This window comes from Perca flavescens, chromosome 13 (assembly GCF_004354835.1).
Source record: "Perca flavescens isolate YP-PL-M2 chromosome 13, PFLA_1.0, whole genome shotgun sequence".
Taxonomy (NCBI): Eukaryota; Metazoa; Chordata; class Actinopteri; order Perciformes; family Percidae; genus Perca; species Perca flavescens.
The window spans coordinates 1,691,496-1,711,261 of record NC_041343.1 but is presented as its reverse complement, the minus strand read 5'-3'; the positions used below and the strand labels follow the sequence as shown (position 1 = coordinate 1,711,261).

At 40.4% G+C, this 19,766-nt stretch overlaps 1 protein-coding gene across 5 annotated transcripts in view; it reads left to right on the top strand.

Moving 5' to 3' along the window:
- Window positions 1–5,815, top strand: part of prrg3 (proline rich and Gla domain 3) — a 75,504-nt gene extending 69,689 nt beyond the window's left edge. For all 5 annotated transcript variants that reach the window (XM_028595392.1, XM_028595393.1, XM_028595390.1 and 2 more), the window contains one exon: window positions 2,583–5,815. In XM_028595392.1, coding sequence (XP_028451193.1) covers window positions 2,583–3,116 — 534 coding nt within the window. In that variant the 3' untranslated portion in view covers window positions 3,117–5,815. The remainder of the gene's footprint in view (window positions 1–2,582) is intronic.
- Window positions 5,816–19,766: the final 13,951 nt, after the last annotated feature.

Genomic DNA, 19,766 nt, shown 5'->3' with positions numbered 1-19,766 from the left:
CACTTTAAACTGGATAAGACCTAGGCGAGCACATGACGAAGAGGAACGTATTCTCTGGATGGCTCTCTCCCAAAAATCGTCTCCAAATTCTACTCCTAGTTCCGTCTCCCATGCAAAAGAGGCCTTAGAGCTAGTCTGCTTATCAAATGACAAAATACTTTGATATTTGAAATGAGAGCTTTTTGATGGGGCTTATGTCTAAATAACTCTTCCCATGGTTGCCTTGGGGGTGGGGAGGGAAAGTCGGGAAAGGTGGTGGAGACACAGTGCCTAGCCTGGAAATACCTGAATAAGTGAGCGGGGGGGTAAGTTGTGAGAGGTGGATAAGTCAGAGAAGTTGGCAAAAACATTGCCTCTGAATAGATCACTGAATCTCACTATGCCATTTCTCTCCCAGAGACGAAACACGGGATCTAACTGAGAGGGTGAAAAAAGATGATTGACACAGATGGGCATTAGAGTAGAGGCAGAACATGACTGAAAGTGACGCCTGAATTGATACCATATTTTAAGAGAAGTACAGACAACTGGGTTGTCTGTGTAGCGAGAAGGAGATAAGGGGATGGAGGAAAACAAGAGAGCGGGGTTAGAGGACGACACACATGACCCAGCCTCAAGTTGGCACCAAAGTGCCTGTGGAGCATCCAACTAAAACAAAAACTTCTGGATGTTGGCAGCCCAGTTACATAAAAAGTGCCAGACTGTTGAAGTTGAAGCGCCGTTGCATTTAAAGGCATACATACACTTTTTTGCAGGTTGAGCTTGTACCCAGAAAAAGAACCAAACGTTTCCAATCGAGACAATATCTAGGGTATGTGGGAGACAGGGTCAGTTACATACAAAGGTATGTCATACAAGGCAAGTCTGTGTTCACATCCCCTTTGGGATAACCCTACAAATGAGGGTGAGGTTCTGAGTGCAATTGAGAGAAGCTCAGTAGCTATGGCAAAAAGCAAAGGGGAAAGTGGACAACCCTGATGGGTACCACAGGACAGGGTGATATAATCAGATTTTGAGTTAGTAGTGTTGATAGAGGCTAGAGGCGATGTATACAAGAGGCATATCAAAGATATGAATGCATCTCATAAGCCAAACTTACTCAATGTGGCAAAAAGATACTCCCATTCAACTCTATCAAAAGCCTTCTCGGCATCCAATGAAATTACTACTTCAGGTTGTCTATTTATATCTTCAGTGTATATTATATTAAACAGGGTTCGAATGTTGAAAAATTAATGACGACCTTTAATGAAGCCAGTCTGTTCCTTCGATATTATGCTGGGGAGAACACCCTCTATGCGAGATGACAGTAACTTTGCCAAAACCTTAACATCAGCATTGAGAAGGCTAAGGGGCCTGTATGAACCACAAGCAGTGGGATCCTTCCCCTCTTTTAGGAGAAGGGATATTGAGGCTTGTCTCAGTGTGGGGGGAAGAGAGCCCAGCTTCAGTGACACCTCAAACACAGACAATAGTAGTGGGGCCAGTTTATCACGAAACTTTTTGTAAAATTTAGGGGGAAATCCATCAGGGCCAGGGGCCTTCCCTGACTTTAAAGACTTAATAGAGCATATGATCTCATCTAATGTTACCTGGGGAATCAATTTGCTCATCCATTGTGGATTTGATTGTGGGTATCTCCAATTTATCCAGAAATTCTACCATCACATCAGAATTATCTGGGGACTCTGATGTGTAAAGTGAGGAGTAATAAGTTTTAAAAACAGAGTTAATCTCCATAGGGTCAATTGTAAGAGTTCCAGATGGGCAACTCAATTTGAGATATAAATCGGCCAGCTGCCTGACGTTTTAGCTGATGGGCCAAAAGGCGACTGGCTTTGTCACCATACTCATAATACGTGCCCCGAGAACGTAGAGAAAGAGCCAATTTTAAGTGGTTTAGGATATACTTACATCACATTAGATGATACTTTTGTATTTGTGTAAATAACGTCAGATTGACTGTGCCACTTTCTGCATTTTTAATAAATATTTTTTTTAACATTTAAAGAGAGACGGAATGGTGAAATGTTTCTTACTATGAAGCTACAGCCATGGCTCAGGGTTGTTTATTAGATTTATTCTACTTGCAGTGTATTTAAACGCACATGCTAACTGTAATACTGTGCAAATATATAAGTTCAGATTTTAATTATGTAATTAATGTAAGTGCATCCCAATGTCAATGTGTAATGTAGATTTGACATGTACTGCTTTATTAAACACCCCTCTGGTTAGGGTTGGGTATCGAGAACCATTTGTTGCAATCGTTTGGAATCGATGGAGGATTTGGTTTCAAATCTGATCATGGGTTCCAAATTTAACATGCGCAAGTTTCGATAAGAACCGGAATCGAAAGGAAGAATCGGAATTGAAATCAGAATCGTTAAAATCTAAACGATGCCCAACCCTACCTCTGGTTATTGTAAAGTCGGTGTATACATGCATACATCAGCAATCACATTTCTCTACTACCCTGACTTTATTGTCACTTTCAATTTTAGTATGACTTTGATTCAAACAAATAGCTTGAAATTAAACCTACGCGTTAAAATGTATAATATCTCCTTTGTGCTTTCCAGATGGAGTTTTGGAAAACTCGTAGCATTTACACAGTGAGCAGCAACAGCGAGGGGCGCTCTGAGCGTGCCGACACTGTCTACATGGTGGTTCCTCTGCTGGGCGTTGCCCTGTTAATAATCATCGGCCTCTTCCTCCTTTGGAGGTGCCAGCTTCAGAAGGCTACTCGTCGTCGCCCTGCCTACACCCAGAACCGCTACCTGGCCAACAACCGCATGCCACGCATTCTGGTTCACCGGGAAGTGCACACTGAAAGCTTGCAGCAGGACTCCAGCTCACGGCCCACTGTGGTAGTGAGTGGTGCTGAGAGAAGAGGAGTTTCCCAGTCGGACTCCCATGGCCTCAACCAGCAGAACACTTGTGCCCTCTATGTCCAGGACTCGTCCCAGTCTGTGGCCTCACGGCTCTCCGGTGCTACACCGCCTCCATCTTATGAAGAGGTGACAGGACACCTGGAAAGCAGTGGTGATGAGACTTCAGCACCTTCATACAGCGACCCTCCACCCAAATATGAGGAGATCATAAAGAAGATATAAGACAAAGGAAAAAATAATTCTGCCATGGTTGCTGCTTCTGTGTCTGAAGGAGGTCAAAGCTGGCATAAGAGCAGTTACTGCCTCAGTTGGTGCTGCTGGTTACTGAAACTCATGTTGTATTTACCATATTTCTGCACTGAGCAATACCTTTGATTCACCCATGGGTACAACCTAAAGCCAGTCCCCCCATGATTATATGTGCTACCCAGGATTATAGATGCAGTTTAGCTTAACGCATTATGTAATAACACAGCATTCTGTAATAAATAGAAATAAATGTAAAACATTTTCACTTCACTATGTAATAACAACCCCATTTTGTAACAATCGCTGCACTTTGCCTAAACTCAACGTAGTAAATGTCCCCGTATTTTGTTATAAATTATTACTTATTGCAGTGTTTATTACAAAAATGTGGGAGATGACGTCTTGAAGTAGCGTGGGATCATGAGAGTTGTTGTCTTAACTGTTAAACAACCACCTATGAAAACCTATTTGACATGACTCGAGCAGAAATAACGTTCCCAGACAAGTTCATTTATTAGTCATGTTTAGTCACGCTTATTCACGATGTCATTTCATTCAAACAAAATAGCCGAAAAGTAATGTTCTGTAACGTAGCATTAACTTGATAACTTGCCATTATATGAGTCGACTAACGTTAAAAGCATTTTTAAGTCGTGATTCAAAGTTTCGAGTGTTAAACTACTTTTAGGATGGACAGTGAGTCTGTTCCAGAGATGCGCAACATAGTGACTAAAGGTTGCTTCACTAAGTTTAGCTCTGTCACTGGGCTCCACTAGCAGCCCACTCCCACTTGACCTGAGAGGCCTGGCATCAGTACTCCTTGTTTTTTGGTCCCACTCCATTCATTGATTTATAAGCGTTGCCTCATATTCTATATATATAACAGGAAGCCAGTAGTGGCTTAAGAATCGAGCTGCAGCTATCTATTATTTTAGAAGTCAAGTTTTTTTTTCAATTATTCCATCGATAAATAGAGTAATTGCATAACCCTTCATGCGATTACTTCAGGTAGATAGATTTGGTCTTATTTTGCTTTGGCAAACTGAACGGCAGAGGTGCAATGAGGTACATGGAGAGGATTTGGCTAGCAGGACGCTCACCAATCCTTCTGTGGTCCTTGTAGCAGGTTTCTGTACACAACATGGGGCAGGCAGCACTGTGGGGAAAAGAGCTGGGCTCTACACTTGCTCAACAGTCACTGTGACTGTAAGGTTTTCTTGCCAACGGACTGCCGCTGTTTCTTATCTGTCATTGTGCATATAATATGACTCTCTGTAAACTGTACATACTAGTCAATAGTGGAAGTATTGGGACTCCAAGCCAATATTGTTTAGTTGTTCCAGTCTCTCCATTGTTAGGATTTGCAGCTTTACGCTGTTTTATATCTTTGTAAATTGAATACCTTTGGGTTTTGAACGGTTGGCGTCATAGAATAATTCATAATGAAAATAACCAATGGTTGCAAGGCAAACATAAATAAATCATTCTGCCCTCCAAAGCTATATTAACCTGACGCACAAGATGGTTTGTTACCCAAAATCATCTGAGAAGCCGTCATTGGAAACTTTTTAGAAAAGGGCAGGCACTTTAAAAACTAAAATGCCTGGCAGATGATTGGATAAACCATCTGTCTATCAAACACTTGCAGAAGCCAGTCGAGAGAAAAGCGTAAACATCTTTTCCATCAAGAAAAGCCTTCAGTGCCGTTCTTTACTCTTCTTTCTATAAATAAATACTCTCCCGTTCTGATATAACTGATGCAATTGCAGCATGTACACTAACCTTTTTAGCCACTATTGTTATTTTGAACGAACACTCGTGCAGATGCACTCATACACAATCATGAGCACATTCAGCTCTCAATGAGTCAGTATGCACCTAAGTGCTAGAACTGTGCTTGCCTCAGTCCTACTATTATACACCAACTTTGTTTGTAGTTGTTATATTTTACACAGTGCGGTGGGTGTAACAGTATAGTTTTGTGGACACTATACAATCAAAGTAAATAGTAATTCTTACAAAGTTTGGAGACATGGATTCACCATCACTGGAAAAGCTGACAGATGTTTAGAGCTGCATGGGGTAAACTTCACAATTTGTCGGCTCTGTCTATTTCAAGCTTTAAATGTTTGAAGGACTCATTTATATGATAAATCTTATAACATGATGAATGAACTGATGAAAAGGTTCAGCCAATGTCAGTCATGTTTCCATCTCAAGCAAATTTTGAGCAAACTTTTAAAATGTCGCAATAAAGAAGAAAAATGCGACAAAGAAGCATTTCCATCAACTGGTTTAGAGTGACTAAACTAGACTACGCAAAGCGTAATTTCGTGACAAGTTGACAATACGCATGGTTGTAGATTGCAAACCGGCTTGCTAAATCAAAGGGTTTAGAAGCTAAGTTCTTTGTGTAAATGGAGGTAGCATTGTACAAGTTGGCCAGCTGTGCAGAATACAGGGTTGTGGCAGAGACATTTGGTGTCAGCAAGACAATCGTTCACCGCTGTGTATACGCACACAGAGCCATACGATTCAAGCTGTTGAACCAATTTGTCAATTTAGCAACTCCACTACTTATCTTGTGCCCAGTGGCGTAACAAGCCAACACCGGGCCCCTATGCAGGATTATCAAGGCGGGCCCCCCTACTATAGCTCTTGATGACGGCGCAATGTCCACGAGTAGGCTACCATGAATAGGATAGGACAGGATCATAGAGACACAGCATATAAGAGATGAGATGACAAAATCAGGATTATTACTATTAATTAATTACTCTGGGCTGAGATTTCCTATGGAACCTTACCAAAATTCTCAGGATGCTGCAAATGTTGGTATAATATGAAAATGGCTGGTGGATTTAAGACAAAAAATTATATATTGAATTAAACAAATATGAACATATATGTCACGGTCAGTGATCTTGACATTGTTAGTTAATTTCCTATCCTGGCCACACACACACACATTCATACGGTTTGATAAAGTACTTATTGGACTTTAACTTATCATTGCACTTACAATATCGAGTGTAGCTGTCCTCAATTTAGGTCATTGTGTCGTCTCATGTGCGTTTTTTCCTGCATCCACTGTGTGTGATTGTGTGTGTGCGCGTGTCAGTCGCGGGGGAAATGGAGCAGCAGCCCCGCCCGCTGATTAGAGCAGACAGTATTGAAACAGCAACAGCTTCAGTGACAGCGTACATTGATTTTAAAATGTATACAGATTGGCACGAAGGTCTGAAATGTTTTGCACGGTCTTTCGCTGTACAAAATGTTGGTCAATGTGAGATGTTCGAGTCACACACATCTTGTCGTCATAACTGAAACAAGGAAATGAATTTGACCCGTTCTCACTCCTGCTTGGTGAGTGGCTGCACGTGGGATTGCTGGGATTGTCCTGAGTAATGCAAATGCGATAGGGGGCCCGGCTGTCAATCAATATCTTCCAGCGTTGCGGGCCCCTGATTGGTCCGGGCCCGTAAGCACCGCTTACCCTGCTTACCGATAGTTACGCGTCTGCTTGTGCCACAAGTATACAGCGAACTGGATGGAACCCATATCCTGATCCTTCCCCCATCCGATGGATACCGGATCTATAGTAATATGAGTTAGAGTCCGGATCGGACCGAATTTTTCTGTCCGAGTCTGGCCCGCATCCGACAGAGCCATGTCCGAACCTGAGTTGGGTATCCATGCTTTAATATGAGTTACATGTTTGCTACGTCACAACTTATTTGGCAAAGCGGTTTCCATCTCCCATTTTGCGCGTTAACTCTTTTCGAAAAAGGCAAATTCTACCTCAAGCGATCATAAAAACCTTTTTGCAAATTTGAGGTCGTTTTTTTCCCATTTTGCCATTTCTATCAACATTTTCTAATGAGATACTTCAAAATGCGCTGATGGAAACATGACTAATGAGTCCAAGTTTCTCTGGCTTATGTTTGTGCATTATACCAAAAATTTGATTGGATAAATACTAACGACGTTTCAGATATTGTTGACGTATTTTCTCACGCTGTACACACTGTTTGTTTTTTGATGCTAAAACTTTTTCAAATCTTCATATCGTTTGTAATTTTGTCTTTTTGTTAACTTTAACGTTATGAATATGTAATTGACAAAAACTTTATGCAGACTTGATGTTTACTGTAATGGACAACACAACTTGAGCAAGTTCCAAGAGTCTGCTAATAGATTTTCTTATTGTACAGAAATGGATGGAAACATTGGCAATATTCTCTTTGACAATCTGGGTTCCCATGCAAATTAGCCTGACAAGCCAGACCCACATCAAGATGTTGGGTCTGGGAACTCAAAGGTTGTCTTTCAAATTCCCTCTGCACGTAATAGGATAGCGCTACAACCAGGCAGAGCAACGAAGAAGGTAGCGAAGCTAGTTGATAGATTAAACTTTTGCCGTATCTGGTCGGCAAAACTCGGAACACATCTTCCTTTTTTAAGAATGACTTCAGCGCCGTTCTTTGTTCTTTTCTCAAAGAAAAGCTTAACTCCAAGTCTTCCAGAAGACCGCTGTTCCCAGCAGCAACAGCCATAAGCCCGCCCACCGACTCTATACACGATGTGATTGGCCTGACCAGAGTTTGGTTTTTCCAGCTCGCAAGCCAACGGAGAGTGCCTAGACCCCCGGCTGCAAAATAAATTTGCTGCCACTAGGGTGCGTCTAGATTTCTAGGCTAGGTAAAAATATATATCAGTCACATCATCACATCATCTTCTGCCCAGAGTTCTGCAACATTATTTCTCCGACCCCTTATCTGCAATCATTCTAAAATCGATTCCAGACCTGACCCAATCTGACACGTTAATATATACCAGTAGGCTAATCAAATGCTCCGGGCTGGCTGTACAGGCAAAACCTGTAAGGGCGCACATAAACTAATTAAATATTTAAAAGTTAACAATGAAAACTTAGTGACACATGCAGATTGCGCAGGCAGAAGCACCTCCACATTTTCAATAAATGATGTACACTTTTTCTTCTGCTCAGACAATACATTTACTCAAGTACATTTACTCAAGTATTGTACTTAAGTACAAATGTTGAGGTACTTTGCTTTTCTTTCATGCCACTTTCTACTTCTACTCCACCCGTTTCTAAAATGTGAAAAAAATTATTTACTTTTAATACATTAAGTACATTTTCCTGATGATACATACTTTTACTTAAGTAACATTTTCAATGCAGGACTTTAACTGTAACGGAGTATTTTTACAGTGTGGTATTAGTACTTTTACTTAAAGGGTAACTAACGTTTTTTTCAACCTAGACCCTATTTTCCTATGTTTTTGTGTCTAAGTGACAGATGGAACAACAATCTTTGACATTGGTACAGTGTTAAAGTGATGGTTTGGAGTAATTTCACCCTAGAGTCCTTTGCACCATGACCTCGAGCCACACAACCCCCCAGAAGCTTTTTTCAACTGCGTCTAACTTTGGGAGAGTTAGCGTAGAGTAGTGTTATCAGCTGAATAGCTTAGCGCAAGGGCTAATGGATCCAGGTTTGTATCTCGTAAGTTACCCCACTAATAATGCCCAAAATGATACCAAACTTCTACACTAGTACAAATAGGTTATGTACTCATAAAACTATGGATTGTAAAGTTTGTAAGTACACCAGAAGTGTATGTAAATTACACTTGCCTGTTGGCTTCTCGTCTCTGCTGCTGCTGCTGCTGCTGCTGCTGCTGATACTACCTGGCAGTAAGAGTGCTTAGTGCCGTCTACAAATTACAACACCGAAAAGAGATACAACAAAAATATTTATTAATTTAACTTTTTATTTAAGTCTACTGGTGCTGTAGTATAACTAGCAGGAGACAAGTTATAATTGAGGTAAGTTTGGAGACATTACCTTATTTAATCATTAAATTAATAAATATTTTTGTTGTATCTCTTTTCGGTGTTGTAATTTGTAGACGGCCCTAAGCGGTAGCAGCAGCACCAGAGACGAGAAGCCAACAGGCAAATTTTATTTACATACACTTCTGATGTACTTACAAACTTTCCAATCCATCGTTTTATGAGTGCATAACCTATTTGTACTAGTGTAGACGTTTGGTATCATTTTGGGCATTATTAGTGTGGTAACTTACGAGATACAAACGTGCATCCATTAGCCCCTGCGATAAGCTATTCAGCTGATAACGCTACTCTACGCTAACTCTCCCAATGTTTGACCTAGGTGAAAAAAGCTTCTGGGGGGGTGTTTGGCTCGAGGGTGAAATTACTCCGAACCATCACTTTAAGCGAGATCGCTGCGGTCAACAATGGCGAATCAAGCTACAATGTAAGTTAATAGGGCAATTGTCCAGCTTGTATTTACCTCCACAAAAGTGCTTGTTTTACCGCTGACAGGCTCAGATTAATATTCTAAGTGTCTGACAACATTGTGGAGAGGATCCCTACAGAGATAGACCTTTAAAACCTCTTTGAGACCTGTTTAACCAGAAACAGCTCTGAAGTCGCTAGCCCACCAGACTCCATTTAAAAAAGCAATACTTTTAGCATGTATAGAGCCAACATATTTTCACATGTAAATCTGTAAACTATGTGTTTATTTCCACCAAAACTAGAGTTGTGATGGTTGTAAAAGTGGAAAGACGACCCAAAAAGGCTTTTCATAGTTTTATTTTTTTATTTTGTTTCTGTCGACTTTGAATGAAGTGTGTTTTACGATGCTAAAATTGTTGTTTATTTACATGTAGTCTGTAAAAATGCAATTTCATGATGTTTTTATGTTTAAAAAAAGGATCTTACTCTTTAACAGAATTCCTTTCCATCCTTTCAGAAACCCATGTTTACTATTTTGTTTCCAGATTTAAGGATTGTTTAAGAACTTTTTATCCATTGTACAAATAAGGACATAAGGCATCAATAAGGCTTTTCAAATATAGAGAGGAGGATCAGAATTGCAGAATATTATTTTCCAGTATAATAACTGTACAGTTTACAGAATAACAACCATTTGTGGCATCCATGCAGCCGCTACAGCATCACAGTACACGTAGGCTACTTCTGTTTGTTCTCAATCAACAGAAAATACTTCAACATATCTAAAACAGCAACATGGTTTGCAAAGTTGTTACATATGATGAAAAGTATGCATGATTCATTCCTAAAACATTAAAAGGAGTATGGTTTGGTAATTATTTTTACACGTAAAATGTAATATGCTTTTGGTGTAGCTTTACAATAGGATTTATGTAAAATGTAAAGTGTGTGACTGAAAAACAAATATTATTTAGCAAGATTAGTTGTGTTTGTGCTGTATGTAGTCCGCGATGAGGAGTGTCTCCTCTTTTTATATATATTTTTTGAGTGATGTTTATATTTTAGTTGCATATTAGTGGAGTTTTACCTCACCACTTCCAATAAGGTGCACTTACAGCTTTGTGACAGTGGCTTATTTTTGTATTCTATTGTACGCTAAGTTATTCACTGCCTTTCCTACAGCCTGAAACTCTTTCACATGGGCCTTTGTTTCACCACATTCCAAAAAAAAATCCACCGTTTGAAAAATAATGATGGATTTAATTCTGTATGTGTCACGTAAAAAAAAATTTTTTTCCACCGAAATGGATGTATTCTATATTTAAATACAATTGTATCACTCTGCTGTACAACTTTCAACTCTGCCTTTTTAAAACTTAAATTAATATCAAACTTGCATGTTTATAGATATTTTTATCAGCCAAAGCTGTGTGGAAGAAATGTTGTACTTCATCCACCTTTACAAACTGCAGACTTTGTGCTCTCTGTGGCCACTGCTTCACCTCATCTAGTACAGATTCCAGTACGAGCAGCAAAGTCCAACTGTTTATATCCTCCATAAGCTTAAGAGTAACTTAATTGGAAATCTACAAGTGCTATGCAACATATTTGCAGTATGATGCTTCTGGAGAGTCTACCACTGTTTACTACACAATATTAGATGCAGCAAATAATCAACATGTGCGATAATGTCATGACTCTGAGAGCACAACGTGTGCAAACTAGTTAGGTGAAGGACGAGCTCCACAAAGGGCACTGCTGTATTTATCCTTTTGATGATACTGACCAGAGATATTTGTGCTCAGCCGGGACGAGAAACATCCTGGAGGCAGAACATTTCGAAATCTAAAAAGTTATTGGCCGGTGGAGATATTACCACAAATAGCACAATTCATTAATAAAAATAACCAAACACTCACACATTGGCGCCCCTTTCCACACTGAACACCCAACATTAGTCAGGAAGACAAACACATCATGAAATTATTAGGTAATAACAAACACATAGTCATAAAACCTGCAGACAAAGGGGGCCAAATATAGCCTGGTTGACACCAGACCCTTCTCAGCTGTAACTGAGAGTGGGTCTGGGAAAGGTTCATTGACAATTCATTTCCAGAGGGGCGTCACCAACGGACGCCACTCAAATGCCTCTGGGTGCATTGGATAGTCCTTCAACCAATCAGAGCAACGATCCGGGTGACGCTTTTCACATCCACTAAAAAAAATTTGATTTTGGTTTTTGGTGTTGTCCCTCCAAACCCTACTTTCTACTTGCAGGTGTTGCATATTGCAAACTTGTTATCTTCTGCACACGCGGTGAAGAATTCCCAAACAGCTGACATGTTGCAGGTTAATTCACGACGTTCCCGACATGTGGGAGAATAGCGCAGAGACGCGCTTCACACCGCGAGCGTGTACGCACCACACACAGCGGAAAAGTTTAAAGAAAGGAAAAAGAGACTGTGCTGTGTGCGTTGATTTTTGAGAATTGTAACTCGTATAACTTATGGTGTCAGTTAATTGTAGAGTTGACCGGCATGAAATCGGCATATGTCACACTGACCTGCAGTTTGCTGAGCAAGTGAAGCACGGCTTCGGTAGCCGTCATGTTGAATGTAAACAAAAAGCTGCTCGCCGTCGCTGCGCTATCGTCGTCACGTAAAGCCCGCCTCAGCGGTTGTGATTGGTGTAAAGCCCGCCTCAGCAGTTGTGACTGGTGCCTCAATTTTGTGAACATTGGAAATGGGTTTGAATGGGCTCTTCGCCAGACTGACTTGCAGAGCAAATCTCAAATTTCCCGGAAGTTCGTCAGGGTTTACCCAGGCTAGGCCAAATAGTCATCCAAGATAGAAACAATTACATTTTAGAAGCTAACAGACAGTTAAATGACCACACATATTATAGACAACTCACACACTCATAATTAGAAACACAAACAATCATTAGGGACATTACAGATAACCTTTACCAAAATAAATACATTAATGCTAAACAGAAAAAATACCTGGATGGTCTGGATGAGCCCAGGTCTCGCCTCTTCTTCTTCCTCCCGAAGATCCACAAGCCTCCTGTGACATGGACGGCCCCTTTTGTTGTTCCAGTCAGCCACCCAATAGTAAGTGACTGTGGCTCAGAATCCTATCAAATTACAGAATACATAGACCATTTCATTAATCCATTTCCTAAACTCCACTCCAGTTACATCGAAGACACTTATGAATTTGTTAATAAAATAAAAAAACCTCCAGGTCCCGGTCACGCGCTCCTTTTTTCAATATACTCACATCACCCTAAACTTAAACTCAAACATAACCTACAACCCCGGTACAGTCGAGTTCCTCGATAAACGGGCAATTCAGGACGGGCTGTTTGTAGTTGCTCCAGGTGGACATGACTCGCTACTAGATGAGGATGCATGTAAAAAACTGGGCTTGGTCAAGACGATCTACTGCATCAACACAGATCCACATATCCACATATATTCGAGGGGTTTGGTGTTACCTTTCATCTACATGATACAGCTAAATGATAATGCACAGCCAGTTGTCAATGCTCCCAGGCGGGTTCCAGGTGGGTTCCAGCACCGCTACATGACTAACTGAAGCAAGAACTCGACCGAATGGAGTCACTGGTAGTCACAAAAAAGGTGGAGGAGCCCACAGAATTGGTGAATTCGATGGTGTGTGTCACAAAGCAGTCTGGAGACATACATGTGTGCATGGATCCTAAAGACTTCAATGCCAACATGAAGAGAGAACATTACCAGATTCCTACCAGAGATGAAATAACACATGACATGGCAGGTGCAAAGTTCTTCAGTAAGGGACCGTTCGGTATTTATGGAATGGACCACCGGAGGAAAATAGGGGAAGGTCATGTCTTTTTATTCTTTGTTGAGGGGAGGGTCATCCAACATTTTTTAGTCCAGAGGGTGGTGGGGGTCCCCCAACTTTTGTATTCATAGAAACAGCAACATCTCAAAGTAGCTTGTTCGGTGCATATTTTTCCATGTAGCCCTCAGTCTCGGCCCTCCTTCGCTGGGTCTGACCCATGAGTTGGCTGTGGGGCAGGGGGAGCACTGTCCCCCTGGTGGCTGAAACGGGTAATTGCATTGTTTAAAAAAATGGTTTGCCTACGTCACTCCCCATATGCTCGAACGGACCAAGACGGTAGCTAGCCTCTTGTTTCACATTAGTTGACAGAAACTGATGTAGGCTTAACACAAACGACATTTCGTGCAACAGTGAACTGTAATTGGGCCCGTGTACTTTTTCGTTCATTTGATTTCCGATTTTGAAACGAAAAGAGTGGTTCAGAAATAACATAAGACTGTTCCGGTGAAAGCCTTGTTTTCATGAGCTTCTGGGGCTAGCTGCTAACTAGCTAGGAAGCTAACATCTAATGGCAGGCAGGTTGCTAATTAGCCAATGCTAAAAAGTGTGGAAGTACTATTCCCCTGCTTTCTATCAATATTCCTCGGTATTTGTTTCTTGGTGTAGTTTGCTAACATGCTCGTAGACATGTAAATTAACTGTTTACGTGCTAGCTAAGTCAACACCTTTTATGCAGCAACTTGCACTGCCCCGTTAAAATGCAACTTCAACCCTCAGATATAATCACGTAGCGGTTTTTACTGTATAGACATCTGTATGTGTGTTTGACCTTTTGAAATACTTAGATTAGGTGTGTTACTGTGCAGGTAATATTCGAGGAGCATCTGGCATGATTGTCAATTCTACTGAACCAGACTGAGAGAACAGTTAAAGGCTCAGGAACCCTTTGCAGGTGTTTTGGATTAATTAGCTGATTAGAGTGTGACACTTTGAACCTACAATATTGAACCTTTTCACAATATTTTAATTTTCTGAGGGTTTTCATAAACTGTAAGCCATAATCATCACAATTATAACAAATACAAGCTTGAAATATCTCACTTTGCATGTAATATGTCTATATAATATATTATTTTTACCTTTTTAAGTTGAATTACTGAAGTAAATGAACTTTTGCACAATATTCAAATATTCAATATTCAACATTTGGTTGTAATGGAGACTGAATTCTTGCTGTTAATATGAAAGTCCATAACGAAATAACACACCATTCTACTTTTAAGGGCTAAATGAAATGAAATATGGCTTGTTTTCTGTTTGAACACATTGTCATCAATATTAACAATGTTACAACAAATTTAAAATGACCCATTTTTCAAATTTGGATGTCATTTCAAAAATCTGAAATCAAATGAATGAAAAAGTACACGGGACCAAATACAGTAAACCCTTGAAAACTTCACTATCTGTTTTTTTTTGTCTTCAAAAAACTTTATTATTCAAGTACAGATACATAAACACATTGAATCACGTATGTCATTGCTGTAAAAAAACAATGGGAGTCTGTATATCTTTGCCAAGCGCAAACCAGTACAGAAGGCATCGATACATTTTTGGGGGAGGATCATGCCTTTTTTCCAAATCGCTTTGGAGGGTCATACAAAAATTATTACTGGCGAGGGGAGGGTTATGTATATTTTGACTAAAGGTCCCAAAACTCCTCCGGTGGGCCCTGAAATAAATAACGAACAGTCCCTAAGTTGGATGCATCTCAGGGTTTTGGGCAGATGAATCTGCATGAAGACAGCACAAAGTATTGTACATTCAATACACCTTTTGGCCGTTACTCTTTCCAAAGAATGCCTTTTGGAATCTCTTCCGCTCCTGATGTATTCCAGAGGACAATGGAGCACATCATATAAGGGCTTATTATAAGGGGTACGTGGATGACATCGTGTTATGGGGCTCCACACTTAAGTAGCATAATGAGAGGCTCATCAAAGTGCTTCAGAGAATCCAGAAGCATGGACTAAAGTTAAACAGAGCAGTTTGGTGTAAAATAAATCACCTTTCTGGGAGACAAGTTGTCAGAGGCAGGTGTCGAGCCAGACGAAAGCAAAGTGCAGGCAATACTTGAGATGCCCAGCCCTGAGGACAAAAAGGGTGTGTTCAGAGTGCTGGGAATGATTAATTTCATTGGAAAATTCATACCAAACCTGTCCCCAAAAACAGTTCACAATAACTGTGAGTTCAAGTGGACTTGTGACCATGAAAAGGAATGGGCGCGACTGAAAACCACTCTCAAGACAGAACCAGTGCTGACATTCTTCGACCCATCCATGGGATCGGAGCAGTGTTACTACAGTCTGATGGGGCGGATTGGAGGCCAGTTGCCTATGCGTCAGGGGAGTTGAGAAGGAGTGCTTGGGACTGGTATATGGATTTGAGAAATTCCACAGCTATGTGTACAGTCTTCCAACATTTGTGGCAGAGACAGACCACAAGCCGTTAATAGCTATCATTAAGACAAATCTCAGCAAGATGTCACCGCAAATCCAGAGACTGATGATGAAGCTACAGCACTATGATTTAAACTTGATCTACATGCCTGGCAAACATATTGTACTCGCTGATGCTCTGTCCAGGGCAACAACACTGAGAGAAGCACACAGAGAATCATGTGAAGCTTCTTGTGAGCCAGATAACTGAGTCACTCCCTGTAAGGTTGTGTCTTTCTCTGAGCCATCAAGAATCTGAATGAGGATGAGGTGACTGTCAACAGTATTATAAAATCAGAGCAGAATTGAGTGTCGTGAACGGACTTCCCTCAGTCACTGAGACCAGGGATGCATGCAGTCCCGAATCTTTCTGAAAGACACTAACTGACCCTTGTATGTCGGCATTGAGTAAGGGACTGAGTTTTGCACCTACTGCCTAGACTAATAACTTTGACACTATTATTGACATCCAGATGTTCTTCCGCAATTTAAGATTAAGGGACTTTTTCCAGAGTAATAGAGACTGTGCATCTACACCTAGTGATGAACGCCCCTTGTATCCCGCCAGGTCACTGCCTGCCCGGAACCAGTTCAGAAAAAGATCTACTTTCATTCCGCTAAATATCGTAATGCCTCCCTTGATACATACTGTCGTTTGGTGGAAAATGATGTGAATCACTTATTAAAAAATAAATAAAAAGAGTACAAAGTGTATAATAACTTATCAAAAGAAGAAAGAGAAGCGATGGGTTGATGGGGCTGTCCTTTGACAGTCTGGAGTAGTGGTGACCTACATGGCCTTCAGCTAGTACTTTACAACTTAACAGGCCTCATAGGTCTCCACATTCAGGCTTGTCGTTTTAGCCTGCATGATGTTGGTCATCATACTAAACGAAAACTCTACTTGAGGGCCATGAAATGAGCATGAAGCAAAGAGTGCTATCTTGACAAGTGTTGGGTACCTCAATGTTTGTCTTACTGCATTCCACCACAGGTCAACTCTTGTGTCATCCGTCATTGGTGGCAACATCATGTCACTTGCATATCTAAGATGAGAAACAACATGGTACATTTTCATTTTGCACACAGAAAGTAAACATTTTATAGTTCAGTAAAATATCTTTTCACCTTAGTCTTACTGTGATATCCTATGCATTAATAATGAGTTAATTTTAAGCTGATAATTACACAATGACTTAATATGTTGTCCAGTAGATGGTGTTCCTACACTTTGGATAGTGTAGTGTGAGCACGGTGGCTCAGTGGTTAGCACTTCTGCCTCACAGCAAGAAGGTTCTGGGTTTGAACCCAGGTCATCCCGGGCCTTTCTGTGTGGAGTTTGCATGTTCTCCCCGTGCTTGCGTGGGTTTCCTCCGTGTGCTCAGGTTTCTTCCCACCATAAAGACACGCATGCAAATGAAAATTTGCATGCGTGTGAAAATTAGCCGACTGGCTAACACTGGAGCATTTTCAGAAATGTTCATTAATGTGCATTGTCCTAATATAAATAAATAAAAATGCTAATGCAGAAGTGTGATCCAGCCAGGTATGCAAGGTAGGAAGTACCAAGGTGCGTGTGTGTGTCAGTGTGCAATGAATATGCTGACCATCTGTTAAGTAAAGTTCATATTCAAACTGAGTGGACAACACTTACAACAAAAACTAATAAAGCAATGTGCATTTTGACAAAATCTCTTTTAGTTTTTCACTATTGCCTTAATTATCTTCGTTATCACTTCTATAGGCTATATGAATTTTAGCTTTTAATGACAATGTAATGTTCACTGTTATTATTAAGAGTATCTTTAAACAAAAGCACTAGCATTGGCACACCAAGAAAATCATTAAATAAAAATGAAGCTCAGCAAGAACTGGAAAAACCACATAGGGAAGAAACAGTCATCTGGTATGGGTTCTATGATTGGGTGGACTGAATATAACGTGTTGTGTGTGTGTGTGTGTCCATACTATTGTATGGTAGAGCACATCTCAAATGGAAATTCTTCTCTCATGTCATAAAATAGCATGATATGCATGAATGGCATCTTCTGACAATTACACACACTTGTATATTTCATGCTGAAAACCAGCTTTCTCCTCTTCCGTAAGCTTCACAACTGGAAACATGTCCAGCAAGTTCTTCAGGTGAGGAATGATGTGTTGGCTTCCCTGGGCATTCACAGGGTCCTCAGAACTGGATTGTCCAGAGGCAGTTTTGCTTGCAGATCAATGGCACATCTGGTGTAAGCTTGGATAACCTGTTATAAAGAAGACAAATGCTTGAGTAACACAGAGAGACATACAGTAAATGGAGGTTAGTTCAAGAACATAGTTTATTTTTTCTGTATTTCTTTTGATATTAAAAAAGAAAAAAAGTTTTTTGAAATGTGTAGTTATTTCAAACAAAATCTGTGTAAACAAGCTACATTGTATACCACACCTTCATTCATTCTTCACCTTCACCTATTGAAATTTTCCAAGTTTTTTTAGAATGGATGTAGCCTCATATCCAATTAAAGGTTCTGGCAGATGGGTCTCAGTTGACCTTAAATTAAGAAGCTTCATGTTTGGTCCCGACAAGTTCTTCCCCTTTCTTATGAGTTTCTGTTTTGATGAAACAGGACAAGAATTCTTTATGGAGTATTTCTTGCTCATTGTGCAGTCTGTGGATCTTCGGCTCCTTGCATTGAAAGAGGAGCGTGTATTGTTTTAGCATTGGAAGGAGAGACGCATAAAAGTGTAGCTCAAGCAGTGTTCTCTTCTCCTCGAAAAACACCTGCCAAAGCATAGAAAAGCATTATAAGTTTAAAGCAACACTAGAGAACTTTTTGTAACTTAAAATAATGTTTCCAAAATCGTTTCAGTGGTTCATCAACTCTTAACATGTTTTCGCTTTGCGGCTCTCTACCGGCTATAACCGCACTATGCAAGTTTGCCAGATCGGGTAGTGTATCTGTAGTTCGAATGAGACATAATGGGACAATTCCGCTACCAACCTGTAGGGGGACTGAAGCGGGAAAGGTTCTCTAGTGTTGCTTTAAAACAATCACTATAATGGTTACAATTAATGTAATTCTTGACAAAACAACTAACAAAAATACTGACAATAAGTATATTTATCATATTTATTAACAATATCTACTTTTTGAGCTTCTTCTTCTTCTTCTTCTTCTTCTTCTTCTTCTTCTTCTGCATAATTTAAGAGTTGAGGATTGTGTGCTGTTTCTCACCTTTTTGTAATTTCTAGCTTTTCCCTTCATTTGTGAAGTTTTTGGACCTGATTCGCAACTCCTTCCACAACTCCTTTATGTCCAGCACTGACAGCCACCGGTGTGGGATGTATCGCTCAGGCCGTGAGGCATGGATTCCTGTGGTCTATTTGAAGATCTGAGTGCAAACATTCGACCCAATGCTCAAATGGAGTGCAGAATTTCTTGTATAAGGCAGAGGTCCTGTCCATAGATAGTTCTGCAAGAGCTTTTGGGTCTTTTTGCAGCACTTTTGCTAAATCAGTAAGCCCTGGTGTGATTGATAGAGGAAGTGAATTCTCAGCAACAAATCCAAGAACGAGAGCCTGTAAGGTAATGAAAAAAAAAAAGAGTGGTTCATACATTTACATTTACTAATTATACAGTACATACACACAAACAAAACCAAACAATACCCTGTCTATTCCTGCCTTATGGCACCTAAAATCACAATACATGTAATTCTCTACACTCTTCTGCAATTACAAGCAAGTTGTTCACTGCTATTTCTACTTATGCCACATAAAACCAAAACCACAAAATTAGTCAGCACTTACTTGATCCTGTGCAACTCAGTTGCATAAAGGAGGAATTCTGGGTTGCACTGGGTTGTTGGGTGAAGCTGCAACAATTATATTATCCGATGGTGTTATAACGCGCATGTTCTGCTGTTGCATCTTCCAAGCCTTTCTATGCTTTGGATGCTACACATGCTTCTTTAGGACATTCTTCCTACTTGTTCCGTA